Source organism: Podarcis tiliguerta, assembly GCF_965153285.1.
Source record: "Podarcis tiliguerta genome assembly, chromosome: 8".
Taxonomy (NCBI): domain Eukaryota; kingdom Metazoa; phylum Chordata; class Lepidosauria; order Squamata; family Lacertidae; genus Podarcis; species Podarcis tiliguerta.
The window spans coordinates 11945125-11965357 of record NC_139541.1 but is presented as its reverse complement, the minus strand read 5'-3'; the positions used below and the strand labels follow the sequence as shown (position 1 = coordinate 11965357).

The 20233-nt window shown below is 47.3% G+C and overlaps 1 protein-coding gene across 23 annotated transcripts in view; it reads right to left on the bottom strand.

The window, feature by feature from the left end:
* The window catches only part of ARHGEF10L (Rho guanine nucleotide exchange factor 10 like), a 154708-nt gene that overhangs the window by 118408 nt on the left and 16067 nt on the right, over positions 1–20233 (bottom strand). For 5 of the 23 annotated variants that reach the window (XM_083453709.1, XM_083453714.1, XM_083453692.1 and 2 more), the window contains exons 1-2: positions 16359–16651; positions 1806–1929 (exon numbers count right to left, since the gene is read on the bottom strand). In XM_083453709.1, coding sequence (XP_083309835.1) covers positions 1806–1842 — 37 coding nt within the window. In that variant the 5' untranslated portion in view covers positions 1843–1929; positions 16359–16651. Of the gene's footprint in view, positions 1–1805; positions 1930–9212; positions 9351–16358; positions 16706–20233 lie in introns of those variants that run through there. The other 18 variants (XM_083453711.1, XM_083453712.1, XM_083453693.1 and 15 more) reach the window with 9 other exon arrangements.

Sequence of the window (20233 nt, the reverse complement as noted above, 5' to 3'; positions counted from 1 at the left end):
TCCACATAATCAATAGAACTGTAAGTGGGAAGGTACCCCTCAAAACATCTAGCCCAACCCCCCTGCAATGATGTTTATAACATGATGCGTAGCCTGGAGAAAGCATCTAGAGACAAGTTTTCCTCCGTCTCTTGTAACGTCAGAAACCACAGCCATCCACTGAAACTGAACGTTGAAAGATTCAGAATGGATAAAATAACTGTGCGGAAACAACCCAACACATTTCGCAAAGCACTTTCAAGACTTATGTGCCGATGGCTGAAAAATTACACCCAGGACCTCCTTTGCACCACCCCTTATAATTTGTTGTTTCTGCCTTAGCAGCACCAATGAGGACTAGAAAATTGCTTTATATCTGCAGGAAAGCTCAGTTTCCCTCTGAACGGCTGGAACGTATTCTGCGTCACCTGGGTGGTGGGGCATGCGTCAGTTTCCTAGACAGCTGCCCCTGCCCCAATCTCTATTTTAAAAACGAAATAAAAACCAGAAAGGTGTGGCTATTTGATGAGGAGTGGATCAGGTAGACCGGAGGTTGGTGGAGTGAGATTTATAGAAGGTTGGAAAACTGACAGAAAGTACCACCTTCTTTTGGAACCCAAGTATTAACACCTAAAGCTGTAAGAACTCTGCAAGTAGTTTAAGGAACTGAAGAGAATATAAGAAGTGCATTTGCCATCTTGTTTACAAGCCTGCATCTACCAAATCTTGATGATAGATGATAGGTATTGATAGATGATAGATAGATGATAGATAGATAGATAGATAGATAGATAGATAGATACAGTAGATATATATATAGATAGATGATATAGATAGATAGATGATGATGATAGATATAGATAGATAGATAGATAGATAGATAGATAGATAGATGATATAGATAGATAGATGATGATGGTAGATATAGATAGATAGATAGATAGATAGATAGATAGATAGATAGATAGATAGATATAGATAGAGATGATGGATAGATAGAGTAGATATATAGATAGATAGATGAGATAGATAGATAGATAGATAGATAGATAGATAGATGATAGATAGATAGATAGATGATATAGATAGATAGATGATGATAGATAGATAGATAGATGATAGATGATAGATAGATAGATAGATAGATGATAGATAGATAGATGATAGATAGATGATAGATAGATAGAGATGATGGATAGATACAGTAGATATATAGATATATAGAGAGAGAGAGATGAGAGAGAGAGAGAGGAAGGTAGGTAGGTAGGCAGGCAGGTAGGTAGGTAGATGATAGATGATAGATAGATAGATAGATGATAGATAGATAGATAGATAGATGATAGATAGATAGATATAGATAGATAGATAGATAGATAGATGATAGATATAGATGATAGAGAGAGCGGTAGGTAGGTAGAGAGAGACAGAGAGAGGTAGATGATAGATGATAGATTAGATAGATGATAGATAGATACTGTAGATAGATAGATAGATGATAGATGATATAGATAGAAAGATAGATAGATGATATAGATAGATGAAAGAAAGAAAGAAAGAAAGAAAGAAAGAAAGAAAGAAAGAAAGATGATAGATAGATAGATAGATAGATAGATAGATGATAGATAGATAGATGATAGATAGATAGATCTAAATATCTGTGTCTTCAAAGAATTCCATCTCCTGGCAGATCTTTTGCTTAGCTAATCTTGTTGTCAAATAAAACCTTTCCCCTCCTTAACAGCCCTAAGTCTCCAGGTACCAGTTTTCTTTAGAAAAAGCAGAAATAGCCAGAAGTAGTGTAAGAGGACATGCCTCAGTGACAGTACCTATCGAAGACGGTTGGGGTGGTTGAGAGGTGGCCATCTCCTTTTCTCTCTGTCTGTGTGTCTGTCTGTCTCTCAACCACTGTTTTCTGACGTTTCTCTCCCGGAGCCTTTCCCTGCTGTTTTCCTAAGCGGAAAGGGGGGGAAAGAAATTTGTTCAGGTGGGACTCTGTTCTTCCAGGAAGCAAATCCCCCAGTCTCATTTCCCCCTAATGCTTTCCCCCATCTAAGACAGTTGCTTCCCTGCCTGGGAATCCCAGAATCTGGTTCAGGCAGAAAGGTGATAGTTGCAGAATATGTGCATCCAATGTTCTTTTGTGATCTGGACTATTTCCACTCAATATCCTTCCGCTGTGGGTTAAACCACAGAGCCTAGGACTTGCCGATCAGAAGGTCGGCAGTTCGAATCCCTGTGACGGAGTGAGCTCCCGTTGCTCGGACCCTGCTCCTGCCAACCTAGCAGTTCAAAAGCACACCAGTGCAAGTAGATAACTAGGTACCGCTCCGACAGGAAGGTAAACGGCGTTTCCGTGTGCTGCTCTGGTTCGCCAGAAGTGGCTTAGTCATGCTGGCCACATGACCCGGAAGCTGTACGCCGGCTCCCTCGGCCAATAAAGCGAGATGAGTGCCGCAACCCCAGAGTCGGTCATGACTGGACCTAATGGTCAGGGGTCCCTTTACCCTTTACCTTTAGCCCTGGAAAACACCCTGATGTTGGGAAAGATTGAGGGTACAAGGAGAAGGGGATGACAGAGGACGAGATGGTTGGACAGTGTTCTTGAAGCTACCAACATGAGTCTGACCAAACTGCAGGAGGCAGTGGAAGACAGGAGTGCCTGGCATGCTCTGGTCCATGGGGTCACGAAGAGTCGGACAAAAGTAAATGACTAAACAACAACAGCTGAGTCCTAAGATGCAATGAACCCCGTCCCAGGAACCTTAACCCTCCTTCTGCCATTAGCCCTGTCACATGATGATGCAGGAGAAGAGGGAGAAAACCCTCCAGCCTCTGCGAGTTGGCATATGGCAGAGTCCATAAAACTGCAGACAATCTCATGTGGATCCTGTTACCCATTTGTCAGGTTTTGCAGGAGTAAGGTGGTACCTTGGTTTACGAACTTAATCCGTTCTGGAAGTCCGTTCTTAAACCAAAGCAATCTTAAACCAAGGCACGCTTTCCCATAGTAGCTGGGGGCTCAATTTACATTTGGAACACACTCAAAAGGAAGCAAAACACGTTCTTATTCCAAGGCAAAGTTCAGAAACCAAAACACCTACTTCCGGGTTTGCAGTGTTCTTAATCTAAGTTGTTCCTAAACTAAGCTGTTCTTAAACCAAGCTACCACAAGGTACTTAATTCATTCCAGAGGTCCGTACTTAACCTGAAACTGTTCTTAACCTGAAGCACCACTTTAGCTTATGGGGGCCTCCTGCTGCCGCCGCGCTGCCAGAGCACGATTTCTGTTCTCATCCTGAAGCAAAGTTCTTAACCTGAAGACTATTTCTGGGTTAGCGGAGTCTGTAACCTGAAGCGTATGTAACCTGAAGCGCATGTAACCTGAGGTACCACTGTAGTGATTATTTGCCCTACAGTGAAATCTGACTCACTTTTATTTTATTTTAAAAAAAAGACTTGCAAAATTCTAGATCAATTAACCATTTCCACCGCTTATTTTTGCAAGGGGGCGAGGGAGGATGTAAGTCTGCGAATTTTCCTCCATCGCAGACTCACCCGTCGGAGCCAGATGGTGGGTATTGGTTTTTTTAAAAAGAAGCAAACCTCAGTAAGCTTTAGAGCAAATCTGTCAGGTGGTGAGCATATGGAAGCTGTCAAGAAACAAGTAGGGCTCTCGGTATATCATGGAGCCACAAGATCTGCGGGTCGACAGATTCAGTAAGGCTTCCTGATGCTCAGCCTCCGTTATATATAGGGGTACCTCAGTTCTCAAACGCCTTGGTACTCAAACAACTTGGAACCGAAACACTGCAAACCCGGAAGTAAGTGTTCCAGTTTGCAAACATTTTCAGAAACTGAACGTGCTCCGTTTTGAGTGTTACGCTTCCAATTTGAGTGCCACACATCCATTTTGAGTGTTACACTGAGGTCTGTCTGTTTTTGCTATTTATTTTGCGTTTTTGTGGCTTTTTTGTTTTGCTTTTGTGCGGAACCCAGTTCAGCTAATGATTGATTTGATTGATTCTGTGACTGCAGTACATTAATTGATGCTTTCATTTTATGGATCAATGGTCTCGTTAGATAGTAAAATTCATGTTAAATTGATGTTTTAGGGGTTGTTTTTAAAAGTCTGGAATGGATTAATCTATTTTGCATTACTTTCTACAGGAAAGCGCACCTTAGTTTTGGAACGCTTTGGTTTTGGAACGGACTTGCAGAACGGATTAAGTTTGAGAACCAAGCTACCACTGTATAGTGTGGTGTAGAGCCAGTGTGGTGTAGTGGTTAAGAGTGGTAGACTCGTAATCTGGTGAACTGGGTTCGCGTCTCCGCTCCTCCACATGCAGCTGCTGGGTGACCTTGGGCTAGTCACACTTCTTTGAAGTCTCTCGGCCCCACTCACCTCACAGAGTGTTTGTTGTGAGGGAAGAAGGGAAAGGAGAATGTTTGAGACTCCTGAAGGGGAGTGAAAGACAGGATATCCATTCCAAACTCTTCTTCTTCTTCTTCTTCTGTACAGTGGTGCCTTGAAAGACGAAAAGATTCCGTTCCGCGAGTCTTTTCGTCTTGCGGTTTTTTCGTCTTGCGAAGCAAGCCCATTAGCGGATTAGCGCTATTGACAGTTTAAGGGCTAAAAACGGCTTTTTAAGGCTTAAGGGATTAGCGTTTTTGCTGCTAAAATGCTTTTAGCAGCTTAGCGCTTCAGAAAAAGGGGTTTTGGAGCGAAAAAAAGCGCAAGAATTTTTGTCAATTTTCGTCTTGCGAAGCAAGCCCATAGGGAAATTTGTCTTGCGAAGCGCCTCTGCAAACGGAAAACCCTTTCGTCTTGCGGGTTTTCCGTCTTGCGAGGCATTCGTCTTGCGGGGCACCACTGTATATTGTTTTAAAATGGGCACTGCTTGCTCTGGATAACTGTGGGGGCCCTTTAGAGTTTCGTCTCCTGGCCAAGCCAATCTTTCACTTTCCCAACAGGACAAGAATGTTTGTCTGCATTCTGTTGCTGGGAGTTCTCCTCTTCTCCTCCCAGGTGATGAGAACACCCAGGAACATCACAGGGAGGCTTGGCCAGGCTTGGCGTGTTGCAGGAATGCAACAATAAAATCCACATTGTTTTGACAGTGGGAATGCAAATACTGTATATGATAGGTCACGTCACATCTGACTGCAATTTTCCACATAGACAGGCCATTTTTTCTAGTTCTAATGCAAGAGTAAGTATTTTGTTTGTGTGGTTGTGTATGTTTGTACACCTGTGTGTGTGTGTGTGTGTGTGTGTGTGTGTGCGTGTGTGTGTGTGTGTGTGTGTGTACATACAGCCCTGCCCATGCACTCGGACTATACATTTTGCTTAACATTCACCCTTTATTTTCCTTTATTCATTTGTTCATCAAAAAAGCATTCATAAAGCACATTTTTTAAAAAATCTCTCAGCAGTGTACAACATTTTAAAAAATGGAGCAATGCTGTTAAAATCCAAAATGTAAAGTATGAAAGTATAAAAGCACATAAAATAAATAAGGCTAGGAATCCAGGGGAAACAAACCACAATTATTTTCATGGGCCAGGGTCTTTCCAACAGCAATAATAATAATTGTTTAATTACTCAGTGGCTCAGCACAGGCAAAGTGTCTCGGGTTCAGAAGTGGGCGTGGTCAGGAGTAAAAGTGGGTGGGGCAATAGGCAACTTTCTGAAGGTTGGTGGTTCAAGTCCACCCCAGGATTCCTGCATTGCAAGAGGTTGGGCTAGATGACACTTAGGGTTCCCTCCAACAATACCATTCTATTTTTCTATTATTTCAGCCAAGCAAAGGCCAGCGATTTCTACACACACAGTCTCACCGTTTTTCCCCTTCTCTCTCTCTCCTCTGTTCAGAAGCCTGATAACACTTCAGGGATGCATCTCAGCCAAGCAAAAGAATCTGAGGAGGGTTCAGATCTGGGCCACTGAGGGGGTGTGGATTTGGGACAAGGGGAGTGGCTTGGAGAGAGTCCTGTGGGCCAGATTGAGAGAGCCAGGGGGCCACATTCAGCCTGTGGGCTGGAAATTCTTCTTCCCCGGTTCAACGCCTGCCGTTCAATCCCACCTTTGGGCCGGCGATTAAATCTTTAACCTCTCTCCCTGTGCCGCCTCCGGAAAATAGATCTCTCATTTGGTTTCAGATCATTTGGCTGTCAGGAGGGGCAGGCAGCAAAGAGAGAACTTTCGACAACACACAAATCTTGAACTGGAGAAACCAAACATCTCCAGGAGCCAAGAATGTCCACATGACCAGCAATCGCTCCCAGCAATGAGACATTTCTTCGCTGGGAGAGAACAGCCCAAACTTGCTCAATCTCCAGCGTTGTGTCAACATTGCCCAAACCACACAGACAGAGAAACAGAGACTGTTGGAAAAGCCTAGCTGCTGGATTGAGCCAATGGTCCCATCCTGTTCTCCACATTTTTCACCAAAAACAATACGGCGAAGAGATACCTGTCCCAATATCAATCAGCAGGGAGTTCCGGAGTTCCCCAATGAAAGAGTGATTTCTTGCAAGGGCAGAACGAATGTTATACAGTGGTACCTCGGGTTAAGTACTTAATTTGTTCCGGAGGTCCATTCTTAACCTGAAACTTTTCTTAACCTGAAGCACCACTTTAGCTAATAATAATAATTTATTATTTATTATTTGTACCCCACCCATCTGGCTGGGTTTCCCCAGCCACTCTGGGCGGCTTCCAACAAAGATGAAAAATACACTAAAATGTCACATATTAAAAACTTCCCTGAACAGGGCTGCCTTCAGATGTCTTCTGAATGTCAGGTAGTTGTTTATCGCTTTGACATCTGATGGGAGGGCGTTCCACAGGGCGGGCGCCACTACTGAGAAGGCCCTCTGCCTGGTTCCCTGTAACTTGGCCTCTCGCAGTGAGGGAACCGCCAGAAGGTCCTTGGAGCTGGATCTCAGTGTCCGGGCTGACGATGGGGGTGGAGACGCTCCTTCAGATATACTGGAGCGAGGCCGTTTAGGGCTTTAAAGGTCAGCACCAACACTTTGAATTGTGCTCGGAAACATACTGGGAGCCTCCCACTGCCGCCACGCCACTGGAGCATGATTTCTGTTCTCATCCTGAAGCAAAGTTCTTAACCTGAAGCACTATTTCTGGGTTAGCGGAGTCTGTAACTTGAAGCGTATGTAACCCGAGGTACCACTGTATGTGACCCTAGTTTTAAAATGTGAGGCATGTGCATATTGAACCGGCCTCCTGGGCATAATTGGGGCACGACGATCGTTCAGATAAAGAGGTGATATAAAAGCCATCTTCAAATTCCTGAAGGGCTTTCACATGGAAGAGGGAGCAAGCTTGCTTTCTGCTGCTCTGGAGGGTAGGACTCGAACCAATGGCTTTAAGTGACAAGGAAGGAGATTGTGATGGCCTGGGATTTGGACTCAGAGGCTGAACCTGAGGGATCCCAGCCTGGACAGGAGTCCCCGCCTCCAGAACCAGCTGAGCCGGGGCTGGGGCCTGAGCCTGAAGGGTCCTCACCTGTGCTGGATCCTCAGGTGCAGGCACCAGCTGAGTCTGCTCTGGCCCCTGAGGTGATGGAGGACCCATTGCCTGCAGGTGCTCCACTCTCAGACCTGTCAGGGGAAGAGGAGGTTGCCTCTGGGTCTGGTAACCCTCCAGCCTCTCCTGAGCTGCAGAGGCTCAGGGCAGAGGGAACTAAGTTCCCACAGGAGGAGTGCTCACCTCCAGGCCAGGAGAGGCGAGTCACTTGTGGACCAGGGCTGCCCTAGGCCTCAGGGCAGATAAAAGCCAGTCAGCCCCAGTCCCAGGTTGCGGGAGCAACATTGTTGGTAGCCTGTTCCTGCCAGCACCCTGTCCTGCTCTTCCGCCAGAGTTCCTGACCTCCCCCGACTCCTTGCCTTGGACCCTGCTTCTGTCTTGATGGACAGCCTACACACCACACCCTTGACCCCAGACTGGACATGGACCTCGCCACACGGTAACCCCCCAGGACCAGCACAGAGATTCCGACTAAACATCAGGAAGAACTTTCTGACAATGAGAGCCGTTCGACAGTGGGACTGACTCCCTTGTGAATTGGTGGACACTCTCCTTCCTTGGAGGTTTTTAAGCAGAGGTTGGATGGCCATCTGTCATGGATGCTTTAGCTGAGATTCCTGCATTGCAGGGGGTTGGACTTGATCAGTGTTTCCCAACCTTGGGCCTCCAGCTGTTTTCAAACTACAATTCCCATCATCCCTGACCACTGGTTTTGCTAGCTGAGGACTATGGGAGTTGTAGTCCAAAAACAGCTGGAGGCCCAAGGTTGGGAAATGCTGGACTAGATGACCCTTAGGGGTGTGGTGGAAATGTAAGGTGGGAAAATAGTTTTTGGGAAACGATATATAATGAGTTGGAAAAAATGTTTAAAATAACTTTTTCTTAAAAAAACCCAACCCGAAGCCTTCCATTTAGAAATTCTCGGTGCCTAAAATCCCAAGGGAGCAGAAAAGGCTATTTATGTGTGCGACCACGGCTGCGGGGATGTTTTTGTTCCAGAGATGGAAAGAAGATAAAATCCCGACCAGAGAGGAATGGCAGATCAAGTGGACCGGAAATGACCGGAAGAGTCAGAATTCAGGAAGACCAAAATTTTAATAAGGAGTGGGGGAAACTTATCTTTAAAATCACTGTAAACAGTGAAAATCGTTAGTAGGATTGGAATGTCACTTGTAGTTTAATGGTGAATTTTGGACACAATAGAGAGGTAAAAGATTCTGGATTATCATAGAAGATGCAGGAGGAAATGATTAACAATAGGACCCACAAAGGGGAGGAGGGAAATCCAGGAGATTCTCTGGAATCTTGTTTCTATGTTGTATGTTGGATATGTGACTGTAAAAAATTAATCTGAAAAACCAAATAAACAAACAAACAAACACCCTTGGGGTACCTTTCAAGACTACAATTCTAGGATTCTATGGTCTAATAGTAATACAGTGGTACCTCAGGTTACATACGCTTCAGGTTACATACTCCACTAACCCAGAAATAGTGCTTCAGGTTAAGAACTTTGCTTCAGGATGAGTACAGAAATCATGCTCCAGCAGCGCGGCAGCAGCAGGAGGCCCCATTAGCTAAAGTGGTGCTTCAGGTTAAGAACAGACCTCCGGAACGAATTAAGTACTTAACCTGAGGTACCACTTTACCTTGAATTTGGGCTTGCAGCTGGATGCCAGCTTACCAGAAGATGCATCTGTTTTGACCGCTGTGAGAACAGGATGCTGTGCTCAGCAGAGGGTTTGGCCTGAGTCAGCGTTGAGGCCGCTGGGCTAGTCATGCAAAAAGGCTCCTTTCAACTCCCATCCCTGAGGCTTTTCTGAGCCACCTTGGAACAATCCGCTGAATAATATACATTTTTTCCTTCGCCTCCTCCTCCCCTCACAGCTAAAGAAAAAAGAGCCCCGCCCTCTCCGGCACGCAGGCTTCCAGTCACACTGCCTGAACCATCACAGAGGAGGCAGAGGGCCTAGGAAACCATTACGACACCCGTCCCAGATTGGGACGGTAACAAGGAGGACTCGCCAAGAGGCCACGGAGCAACAAATGGCAGATCAGCTCGGATTTCGCTTCAGAAAACAGCAAGGAGCTCCTCCTCTTCAGTTCTGCCTCAAAGGCAGCACCCAGCGTGCATTAAATGTCATTGCGCACTCCAACACGTGTAGCACACAGCTGGGAAAGCCAAGAGTGCCCCTGAGCATGTACAGATCTCAGCTTGCACTGCCTGCAAACCACGGCATGCTCCCCAGCAGCCTTCTCTAGCCTGCCTAGCCTCCAAATGTTTCGGGCAGAGCCACACTGTACATTTAAATCATGTCCGATGCACATCTGAGTCACCCAACCTCCCCCCCCCCCCAAAAAAAAAACCCTCTTGGGAACCATAGATTTCCTCCCTATGGAACTCCTGTTTCCAGCACCCTTCACAAACTACAATTCCCACGCTCTGCATTTAAAGTGTATTCGATGTACAATGGTACCTGGCTTACATACCCTTCAGGTTACAAACGCTTCAGGTTACAGACTCCGCTAACCCAGAAATAGTACCTCAGGTTAAGAACTTTGCTTCAGGATGAGAACAGAAATCGGGCAGCAGCAGTGCGGCAGCAGCGGGAGGCCCCATTAGCTAAAGTGGTGCTTCAGGTTAAGAACAGTTTCAGGTTAAGAACAGACCTCTGGAACGAATTAAGTACGTAACCGGAGGTACCACTGTACATTTTAAGCATGTGACTTTCTGGGAACTGCAGTTTGCGGAATGGGAACTCCGGGAGAGGAAAACAACAGTTCTCAAGATTCACTTGTGGGGAAGCCATGTGCTTTAAAAACCCTGCATTGAATATGCTTCAAATGTAGAGTGTGGCGTAGCGTGGGTTGTCAGCACCCGGGGCAAGGCAAGTAATTTGCGCCCCCCCCGCCGCTGCACTGTCCCTCCCCCAGATAGTCCCTCGCTCTCTCTCCACACCGCACCGCATGCCTGGCACCCTCCCCTCCACAGTGGGCGGCGACCCGGCGGCTCGGATCGGATTCGCACAGCCAGCACTGCAGTGAGAGAGAGTGAGTGAGCCAGGTAGGGGCAGAGAGCTGCGAGTGCGAGCGCGCCCCCCCCCCCCCGATGTTGCGCCCGGTGCGGCCGCCCCCCCTGCACCCCCACGCTACGCCACTGAATGTAGAGTGTGGGTCTGCCCTACGATTCCCATCATCACCCCAACTATTGACTACGCTGCCTGGGGCCGATGGGAGTTGTAGTCCAACAACACCCAGAGGGCACCAGGTTGCAGGAGGCTGAGCTACGAATTTGAACTTAATTTATAGGCAAGCAAGTGGATGTGTGGTGTTGCGGGGGTACCTAGGCAGGAACTAGATCCCTGCCCCACTAACTAGAACCACAAAGTTTAAGCGAAGGGAGCCCTGTGGCTCTTTGGCACTGTCCCCTGGGGCCAACAGATCTGTGCCCTTTGCAGATGGCTGCCCTCAGAAGCCCCATCTTCCTCTTCCTCTACACGGTTCCCACTGCTGCTATTTATATGTATGTATGTAAATATATATACGGGACCCAGGTGGCGCTGTGGGTTAAACCATAGAGCCTAGGGCTTGCTGATCAGAAGGTCGGCGGTTCGAATCCCCGCAACGGGGTGAGCTCCCGTTGCTTGGTCCCTGCTCCTGCCAACCTAGCAGTTCGAAAGCACGTCAAAGTGCAAGAAGATAAATAGGTACCACTCCGGCGGGAAGGTAAACAGCGTTTCCGTGCGCTGCTCTGGTTCGCCAGAAGCAGCTTAGTTCTGCTGGCCACATGACCCAGAAGCTGTACGCCGGCTCCCTCGGCCAATAAAGCGAGATGAGCGCCGCAACCCCAGAGTCGGTCACGACAGGACCTAATGGTCAGGGGTCCCTTTACCTTAAATATATACACACACATACACACAAACATTTCAAAGGCGGTACCTCCATAAAATGGGTTTTGCCATCCATTAGGTACATTCCGAGCATAAGAAAAGCCTGATGGATCAGGCCAGTGGCCCATCAACTCCAACACCCTCTTTTCACAGTAGCCAAGCAGATGCCCCAAGCAGAGACCCACAAATGGGACACGGGTTCAAGAACCCTCTGCCCATCCTGCAGTTTCCAGCAGCTGGTATTCAGAAGCATTGCTGCCTCCAGCCATCCTGGGCTAGTAGCTATCAATAGTCCTCTCCTCTCTGAATTTGCCCAGCCCTCTTTCAAAGCAATCCTGCGTCCTGTGGCAGGGAGTTCCAGAGTTTAACAAAGAAGAACTTTTTCTCTGAGTCTTCCAGCTTTGAAATAGGGATCCATACTCTCCTGCATTTCTCCGACAAAAATAGGGACGTCGTGTTCCATAATGATAATCATGGTAATTTCATGATTTATACCCCGCCCATTTCACTGGTTACCCCAGCCACTCCGGGCGGCTTCCAACACATATTAAAAACACAATGAAACATTAAACTTCGCTGCCTTCAGATGTCTTCTAAAGGTTGTGCTTATCTCCTTGGCTAGGGGTTTGCATAACTCCATAGCCTCCAACTTTCTCCAATGGAAACAGGGACGTCTTAAGGAAAGGCAGGACATTTTGGGGTCAGATCAGAAACCGGGACAGCTTCTGTAAATCCAGGACTGTCCCTTGAAAACAAGGACACTTGCCAAGATGACGCCCAGCAAATGACAGCAGGGCTGAGGGGTAGATTTTAACCCTGGTCTCTCCTAGGCACTTGTCTCACACTTTGTTTCACCTGCAGATCAAGCAGCTAGAAAATAGGACACATGTCCCTGGAAAATAGGGACACTTAGAGGGTGTGGGGACCTTCCACACACAAAAAACAGGGGCCTTACCCATGAGGTGTGGCCACCCCCTGTGGAATCTTAGAACCGTTGGGTTGCAAGGTGCCCTAGTGGTCATCTAGTCTTCTGCAGGATCTCTAATACAGCGTCTTGAAAATATGTCTGTTCAGTCCATTAAAAGGTTTTTAAAAAAGTAAAGGGCCCCTGGAGGGACACGGGTGGCACAGTGGGTTAAACCACAGAGTCTAGGACTTGCCAATCAGAAGGTTGGCGGTTCAAATCCCCGCAATGGGGTGAGCTCCGGTTGCTTGGTCCCTGCTCCTGCCAACTAGCAGTTCGAAAGCACGTCAAAGTGCAAGCAGATAAATAGGTACCACTCCAGCGGGAAGGTAAACGGCGTTTCCATGCGCTGCTCTGGTTCGCCAGAAGCGGCTTCGTCATGCTGGCCACATGACCCAGAAGCTGTATGCCGGCTCCCTCAGCCGATAAAGCGAGATGAGCGCTGCAACCCCAGAGTCGGCCACGACTGGACCTAATGGTCAGGGGTCCCTTTAGCTTTACCTTTAAAGGGCCCCTGGACGGTTAAGAAGTAGAAGAAGAAGAGTTTGGACTTGATACCCTGCCTTTCACTCCCCTTAAGGACTCTCAGAGCGGCTAACAATCTTCTTTCCCTTCCTCCCCCACAACAAACACTCTGTGAGTTGAGTGCGGCTGAGAGACTTCAGAGAAGTGTGACTAGCCCCAGTCAAAGGCGACTCTGGGGTTGCGGCGCTCATCTTGCTTTCAGGCCAAGGGAGCCAGTGTTTGTCCACAGACAGTTTTCCGGGACATGTGGCCAGCAGGAGTAAACTGCTTCTGGACAATGGAACTCCATGACGGAAACCAGAGCCCATGGAAAAGCCGTTTATCTTCCCGCCGCAGCGGTACCTATTTATCTACTTGCACTGGCGTGCTTTCGAACTGCTATGTTGGCAGGAGCTGGGACAGAGCAATGGGAGCTCACTCTGTCACGGGGATTTGAACTGCCAACCTTCCATTAGGCAAGCCCAAGAGGCTCAGTGGTGTAGACCACAGCGCCACCCGCGTCCCTGGGTGGTCCATGAAGGTGAATAGGGCACTGTGCCCTGCACCCCCAGCCTCGGCCAACCCCTGCCTGCCTGCCTCCTTACTTACATCCAGTCCTGGGGCGATGGCCCTTTCTGCCATCTTCCTCCTCTTCAGTCTCAGGGTTGCCCTTGAAGAACTCAGCAGGAGGATGGCAGACAAAACCAGGATGCCAGTCGCTGCCTCTGAATCTGCCTACTGCTGCTTTCCACCCCACAATCTGCCACTGGTCCAGCACCTGCTATTAAAAATATATATCTCCAAAGCCAAGGAGAGCTCCTCATCTTCCAAGCGAGTGTCTTCCACTAGCAAACGACTCTTAAGAAAAGTTTCTCTTAATGCTTAACCAAAAGCCACTTCCCCTGAAATTTGCACCTGCTGGCTCAAGTTCCTGCTTCGTTGGAGCAACAGGGACCAAAAGTCTACTGCAACTTCTGCCCTTCAGAGATCAGGAGGCCAAGGTTGTGTTTCCACGAAATCTTCTCCTCTCCAGTCTAAAGCACGATCACATGACCCCATTTCCCAAGACCCTTTAATGCCAGATCTATGTGGAAATCGGGTGGCGCTGTGGGATGCGGGTGGCACTGTGGGTAAAAGCCTCAGCGCCTAGGGCTTGCCGATCGAAAGGTCGGCGGTTCGAATCCCTGCGGCAGGGTGCACTTCTGTTGCTCGGTCCCAGCGCCTGCCAACCTAGCAGTTCGAAAGCACCCCCGGGGGCAAGTAGATAAATAGGGACCGCTTACTAGCGGGAAGGTAAACGGCGTTTCCGTGTGCGGCTCTGTCTCGCCAGAGCAGCGATGTCACGCTGGCCACGTGACCCGGAAGTGTCTCCAGACAGCGCTGGCCCCCGGCCTCTTGAGTGAGATGGGCGCACAACCCTAGAGTCTGTCAAGACTGGCCCGTACGGGCAGGGGTACCTTTACCTTTATATGTGGAAATCAATGCAATCCTTTTAAGAGAGAGGAAGAGTTGGGAAAGTAGAAACTAAAGATCAGAACAGCTGGAATGAGGTGTGGGAGACTGTCGATTTCAGATTCTCAGGGTGTTTTTTAACATAAGATCTCGCCAGATCAGGCCAGTGGCCCACCTTGTCCAGCACCCTGTTCTTAAAGTAGTCAAACCAGGTGCCCCAATGGGAAACACGCAAGCAGGATTCGAACGCAAGAGCAGTCTCCCCACACCGTGCAGTTTCCAGCAACTGGTATTCAGAACCGTGGAAGCAGAGCTTGGCCATCCCGGCTAGTAATCATCGACAGTCCTCTCCTCTTTGAATTTGTCCAAACCTCTTTCAAAGCCATCCACGTTGGGAGCCATCCTTGCATCCTGTGGGAGGGAGTTCCACAGTCTAACTCTGGGCTGCATGAAGAAGGACTTTCTTTTACTCGTCCTGAACTAATACGAAAGCTTGGTTCTGTTTGCTTCAGCCGGAAACGGAGACCAAGCATCCCTGCCCCCACAACAGGTGTCAATCTGCTCAGCGGTGCCAAGCTGCCTTCTGTTGAGTCATCGAGCTCAGTACGGTTTACACTGACTGGCAGCAATGAACCTCTGGGTTTCCAGGCAGGGGACACTCTCAGCCCTATGCAGAGATGCCATTGAACCAGGGCCTTCTGCACTCCAAGCAAATGCTCTGCCGTTGAGGTTCCAACTTTTTCCCAGACACTTAATCTGCGCACATTTGAGCTCTACTTGAATGGTCCTGTTCATATTCCTTTGCCATTTTACCCTCTTGTTTACACTTTATTTCATTCATTCATTTGCCCTCTGCACCCATAGGTGCGTATATACAGGTCTGTCAAATAAGGGTAACACATTACACGTCTGACGGTGTGACTTAAGTCCCCATAAGGTTTAATTAATCTGTTAGTCACATCAACACAATACTTTCAAGCACATTTTGTAAGCAGAGGTGCCATGGACCACTCTCATGTTGGCACCGGGAATTGTAGCTTCGTGTGATTAAACTACAGGTCCTTTAGTTTCTTAAGGGTTCTGGGAATTTCAACTCCGTGAGGGGTAAACTACAGTTCCTGGAATTATTTTGGGAGGCAGAGCCATGTGCTTTGAACATCCCTTAAACGTTTGGTGTGAATTCAAATTTCCGCGATCTATGTCATCGTTTCCTGTTGCCCCAAACAACCCTGTTCCTTGCTCACTTATTCATTGTCCCTTAAAAGGTCTATCTCTCGCTCTGGGGCTTCATCGCCACTTTTCCTAGGTAGGGAGCACTGCGCCCAAGTATTCCCCCCCTCCATGGGGTGTTCAGGCATGCCGCCCGGCCGTGGCTCCCTCCATCACCTGATTTCCCTCATCCCCTGAAATTCGCCCGCAGAACTCCCCACTGTCCCCAGAGCGCACACCCATGCCCCCCGCAAAAACACATCCAGCGATTAAAAAAAAACCAACCCACGCTCATCTCTGCACACATTCCCCTTCCTCGCTTCCTCTCCCCCCCCCCATCCCAAGACAGATTGATTTACATGCACCCCAGCAGGGTTATATATAAACCGCGTCTCCGTCAAGCGCCTGTCAATTCTGCTGACCTCGCAAAGGTCACCAACGTCCCGTTGGCCTTGCAGGGGGTGCATTATATGGTGGCGTGGGGCTTAACCTTTCCGCAAGTGGCAGGAGGCGGGGGTAATTTTCCAAACGGCTTTTTTTAAAAAAAATCTAGCTTTGCTATTGTGCACCAAGCACGAGGGCATTTGGGGGGGGGGGGGCGTTCTGCCACGTGCGGACACCCTCTTTTATGGTCCCATCTTAAAAATCTTGGAAATGGGAGGGGAGGGAGAAGGCAAATTTAGGGAGGTTTGTTTTGGTGGGGGAGAGAGAAAGGAACCACATGGTCTATATTGCCGGACAAATCTAGCCTCCGAGTGGCCTTCCCAGAAAGGAGTCTGGAAAGGTCAAAGAGGGGGGTCAGTCCACTTACCCCCCGCAGCTCTCGCTGCTCTTTGTTGCGATGTTACAAAGAAGCGGTCTGTGGCAGCAGCCCCACGCTGCGGCTTGGGAGTCCGGTGCCTTCCTCTCTCCGCCGCCAATCCATGCTTAGAGGGTGCATGGATGAGTCCGGCTAAGCCTCCTCGCCGCTGCCTGGCCTTCCGTCCATCGCTGGAAAGGAGATCTTAGGCCTTGTCCGAATTGTGACCGATGTGGTACTCGGTCCAGGCTGCACACAGAGAGAGAGGCAGGGAGGGAGCTGCCTCCATCCGCCCCCTCTCTCGGTCACTAGGAGCAGCCGAGAGCTACCAGCTGATCCCAGAGCTCTGAGGCTCCCCCCTATAGCAGCTGTGGGCCTCTCCGCCTCTCTCCAGGCTCCGTAGAGGCTCTCCGGCCATGAATATTCAGGAGGAGAGGGAGGCTGGACCACAGGCGCCTCACGTCAGAGGACAGAGGTGGAAGGTCTCCGAACAAGCCACCGCTCTCTTCCCCACTTTCTCTCACTCTCTCTTTCCTCAAAGAAGGCCCGGCGACCGCAAAAGGCTGTGAAACAACAGTTTGGCACTGGTTGGGAAGGGACCCTGAATTTTGCAATCCACAGACCTTCCAAGTGTCCTGAATTTTCCAGGGACAGTCCCAGTTTTACAGGAGCTGTCCCGGTTTCTTATTTGATCCCAGAATATCCCACTTTTCCTTAGGACGTTCCTATTTTCACTGGAGAAATATTGGAGTTATGCGGGGGGGCCGAACCAAGGAGATCAGTAACTAGACAACCTTTAGAAGAAATCTGAAGGCAGCCATGGATAGGAAAGGGTTTTTTTGTTTGTGTTTGTGTTTTGTGTTTGTTGTAGTGTATTTGTTTTCTTCTTATTATTTTGACAAAGTAACGTAATCATAAATAAGAATGAAAAGAAAAATGGTGAAGTTTCTTAATGTTTAATGTTTCGTTCTGTTTTTATATATGTTGGAAGCTGCCCAGAGTGGCTGGGGAAACCCAGTCCCGATGGGAAGTGTGTTATTATTATTATTATTATTATTATTATTATTATTATTATACAAGACCTCCCTATTTTCATCAGAACAATGTTAATGTTAAGTACGAACCCCATGTTTGATGTATCGATTACTGGTTTTGTGGGCCGCTGGAAAAACATGGGGTTTTCACTGCAAACAAAAAAAAAGAAAACCCTGCAAAACCTTTCAATGCACCCTTGAAAATCCACAAGCCTCTTAATTTTGCAATGCAGTACTCTGGCCTAGAAATGCGTCTAAAGCACTGGGGTGAAAAGTGTGCAAAAATACATGGATTAGGGAAAATAGCATGAAAAAGGTTTGGAATAATTGCTTTGCGCGCACACACACACACACACACACACACACACAAAGAGTGTGCATTGCATACCAAAATGAGGTGAAGTTGCGTTTGAAAATGCATATATTAGGAAAAACACAATAATATTATTATTGCTACTGTGATTATTAATTGCCTGCTCTTAGCCCTAAGGTACTTGAGTGGGCTGCAACCATTTTCAAATAGTTTGAAACAACTTAAAATCACATATCTTTCAAATATTACTTTTTATTGTTATTTTTTATTATTTTAAATAATTTTAAAAGTATTTTTATTGAATTTTATCCATACAACCCAGCTAACAGAATAGCAGTTCATGAGACTAACACACAAAACCCCCGCCAAACCAAAGCTGGCGTGGGATGTCATATTCATGAGGAGATATGATGAGGCTGATTTTCCAGATATTTGCGATAAGATACCAATACAGTGGTACCTTGGTTCTCAAACTTAATCCATTCCGGAAGTCTGTTCCAAAACCAAAGTGTTCCAAAACCAAGCCACGCTTTCCCATAGAAAGTAATGCAAAATGCAGCCCCACACCTCCAGATCTTTCCTTATCCCGTTCCATACCAGTATATAATTGTTCTGAAATAAATCAATGTTTTTAGGAGGTAACCAAATTCCTAAACATTTTACCTTTTTAACCACCTCTATCTCTGTTTGTTGTTGCATTGCTTCTATGGTACTTTGCTCCATATTTTTCGCAATTATTTTGGTTTTCTTCTTATTTAGTTTGAACCCTGCCACTTTCCCAAATTGTTCAATCTCTTCTAATCCTTCTTTTACACTTACTATTGGTTCTTCAATCGTTATTACCCCTAAAACAGCAATTTAACATGAATTTTACTATCCAACAAGACCATTGATCCATAAAATGAAAGCAATAAACAATGTACTGGAGGCACGCAGTCAATCAATCAGTAGCTGAACTGGGTTCCACACAGTCACAAAAACAAAAAAAAGAGCCACAAAAATACAAAATAAATAGCAAAAACAGACAGACCTCAGCATAACACTCAAAACGGAGCATGTTCGGCTTCCGAAAAAAGTTCGCAAACCTGAACACTTACTTCCGGGTTTGCAGTATTTGGGTTCCAAGTTGTTTGAGTACTAAGGTACGACTGTAGTTAAGCAGAGCGTACTGCCATAAGAAATGAGGAGTGTGTAACACACCAAACTTGCAAGATGTACAGAAATATAAGCCTAGGAGCAGCAAGAGCCAAAAGCTTTATATTATGTCAATAAAAATTCTCAACCACTTCAACGTTACTTATCTCAAATTCCCCGAGAAGCTTGTGGAAGAGACAAATGTAAATTTTCTATGTATTCAATAAAATCCCACCAAACTGAGAAAAAAGAAGTTGCCTTCTTTTTTCCTTCACTGTTTTCATTGATAACTTTGTAAACCGCTTTGAGGTTTCCTGTTACAGTAATAATAATAATAATAATAATAATAATAATAATAATAATTTATTTGTACCCCGCACATCTGGCTGGGTTTCCCCAGCCACTCTGGGCGGCTTCCAACAAAGATGAAAAATACACTAAAATGTCACATATTAAAAACTTCCCTTCAGATGTCTTCTGAATGTCAGGTACCGTAGTTGTTTTTCTCTTTGACATCTGATGGGAGGGCGTTCCACAGGGTGGGCGCCACTACTGAGAAGGCCCTCTGCCTGGTTCCCTGTAACTTGGCCTCTCGCAGTGAGGGAACCGCCAGAAGGCCCTCGGAGCTGGACCTCAGTGTCCGGGCAGAACGATGGGGGTGGAGACGCTCCTTCAGATATACAACCAAGTGGGGAATAAATCTTATGGCATAAATCAATGCAAAATTGATTGGTATGATTGCACAATGGATTTCCTCTTTTGCAATATGCAAAAACTCAGGAAATGCACTTTTGGCGTACGTCTGTCTCGAGAAACATTGGAGTACACTACAGCCTCCAGGGCTGTAGTCAAAGAGCACACAAGCAACCTCCCCCCGGGAGCAAGCCTGGGTGGTGTGCAAGGAGGTCTTTGGGTGCCCAGATGACAAAATCCTGTTCTTGGCCTTTTTGATGGGTCCAAACAGAGGCGTAGCTGGGGAGAGGGACGTGGGTGGCGCTGTGGTCTAAACCACTGAGCTTCTTGGGCTTGCTGATCAGAAGGTCGGCGGTTCGAATCCCCGCGACAGAGCAAGCTCCCGTTCCTCTGTCCCAGCTCCTGCCAACCCAGCAGTTCGAAAGCATGACAGCGCAAGTAGATAAATAGGTACCACTCCGGCGGGAAAGTAAACAGCATTTGCATGCACTCTGGCTTCCGTCATGGTATCTCATTGCAGTTTAGTCCTCTTGGCCACATGACCTGGAAAGCTGTCTGTGGACAAACGCTGGCTTCCTCGACCCGAAAGCGAGATGAGCGCTGCAACCCCATAGTCGCCTTTGACTGGACTTAATTGTCCAGGGGTCCTTTACCTTTACCTCTTTTTTTGGCCTTAGCTGGGGGGGCACTGGGTGCCACACTGCAGAGGGTGG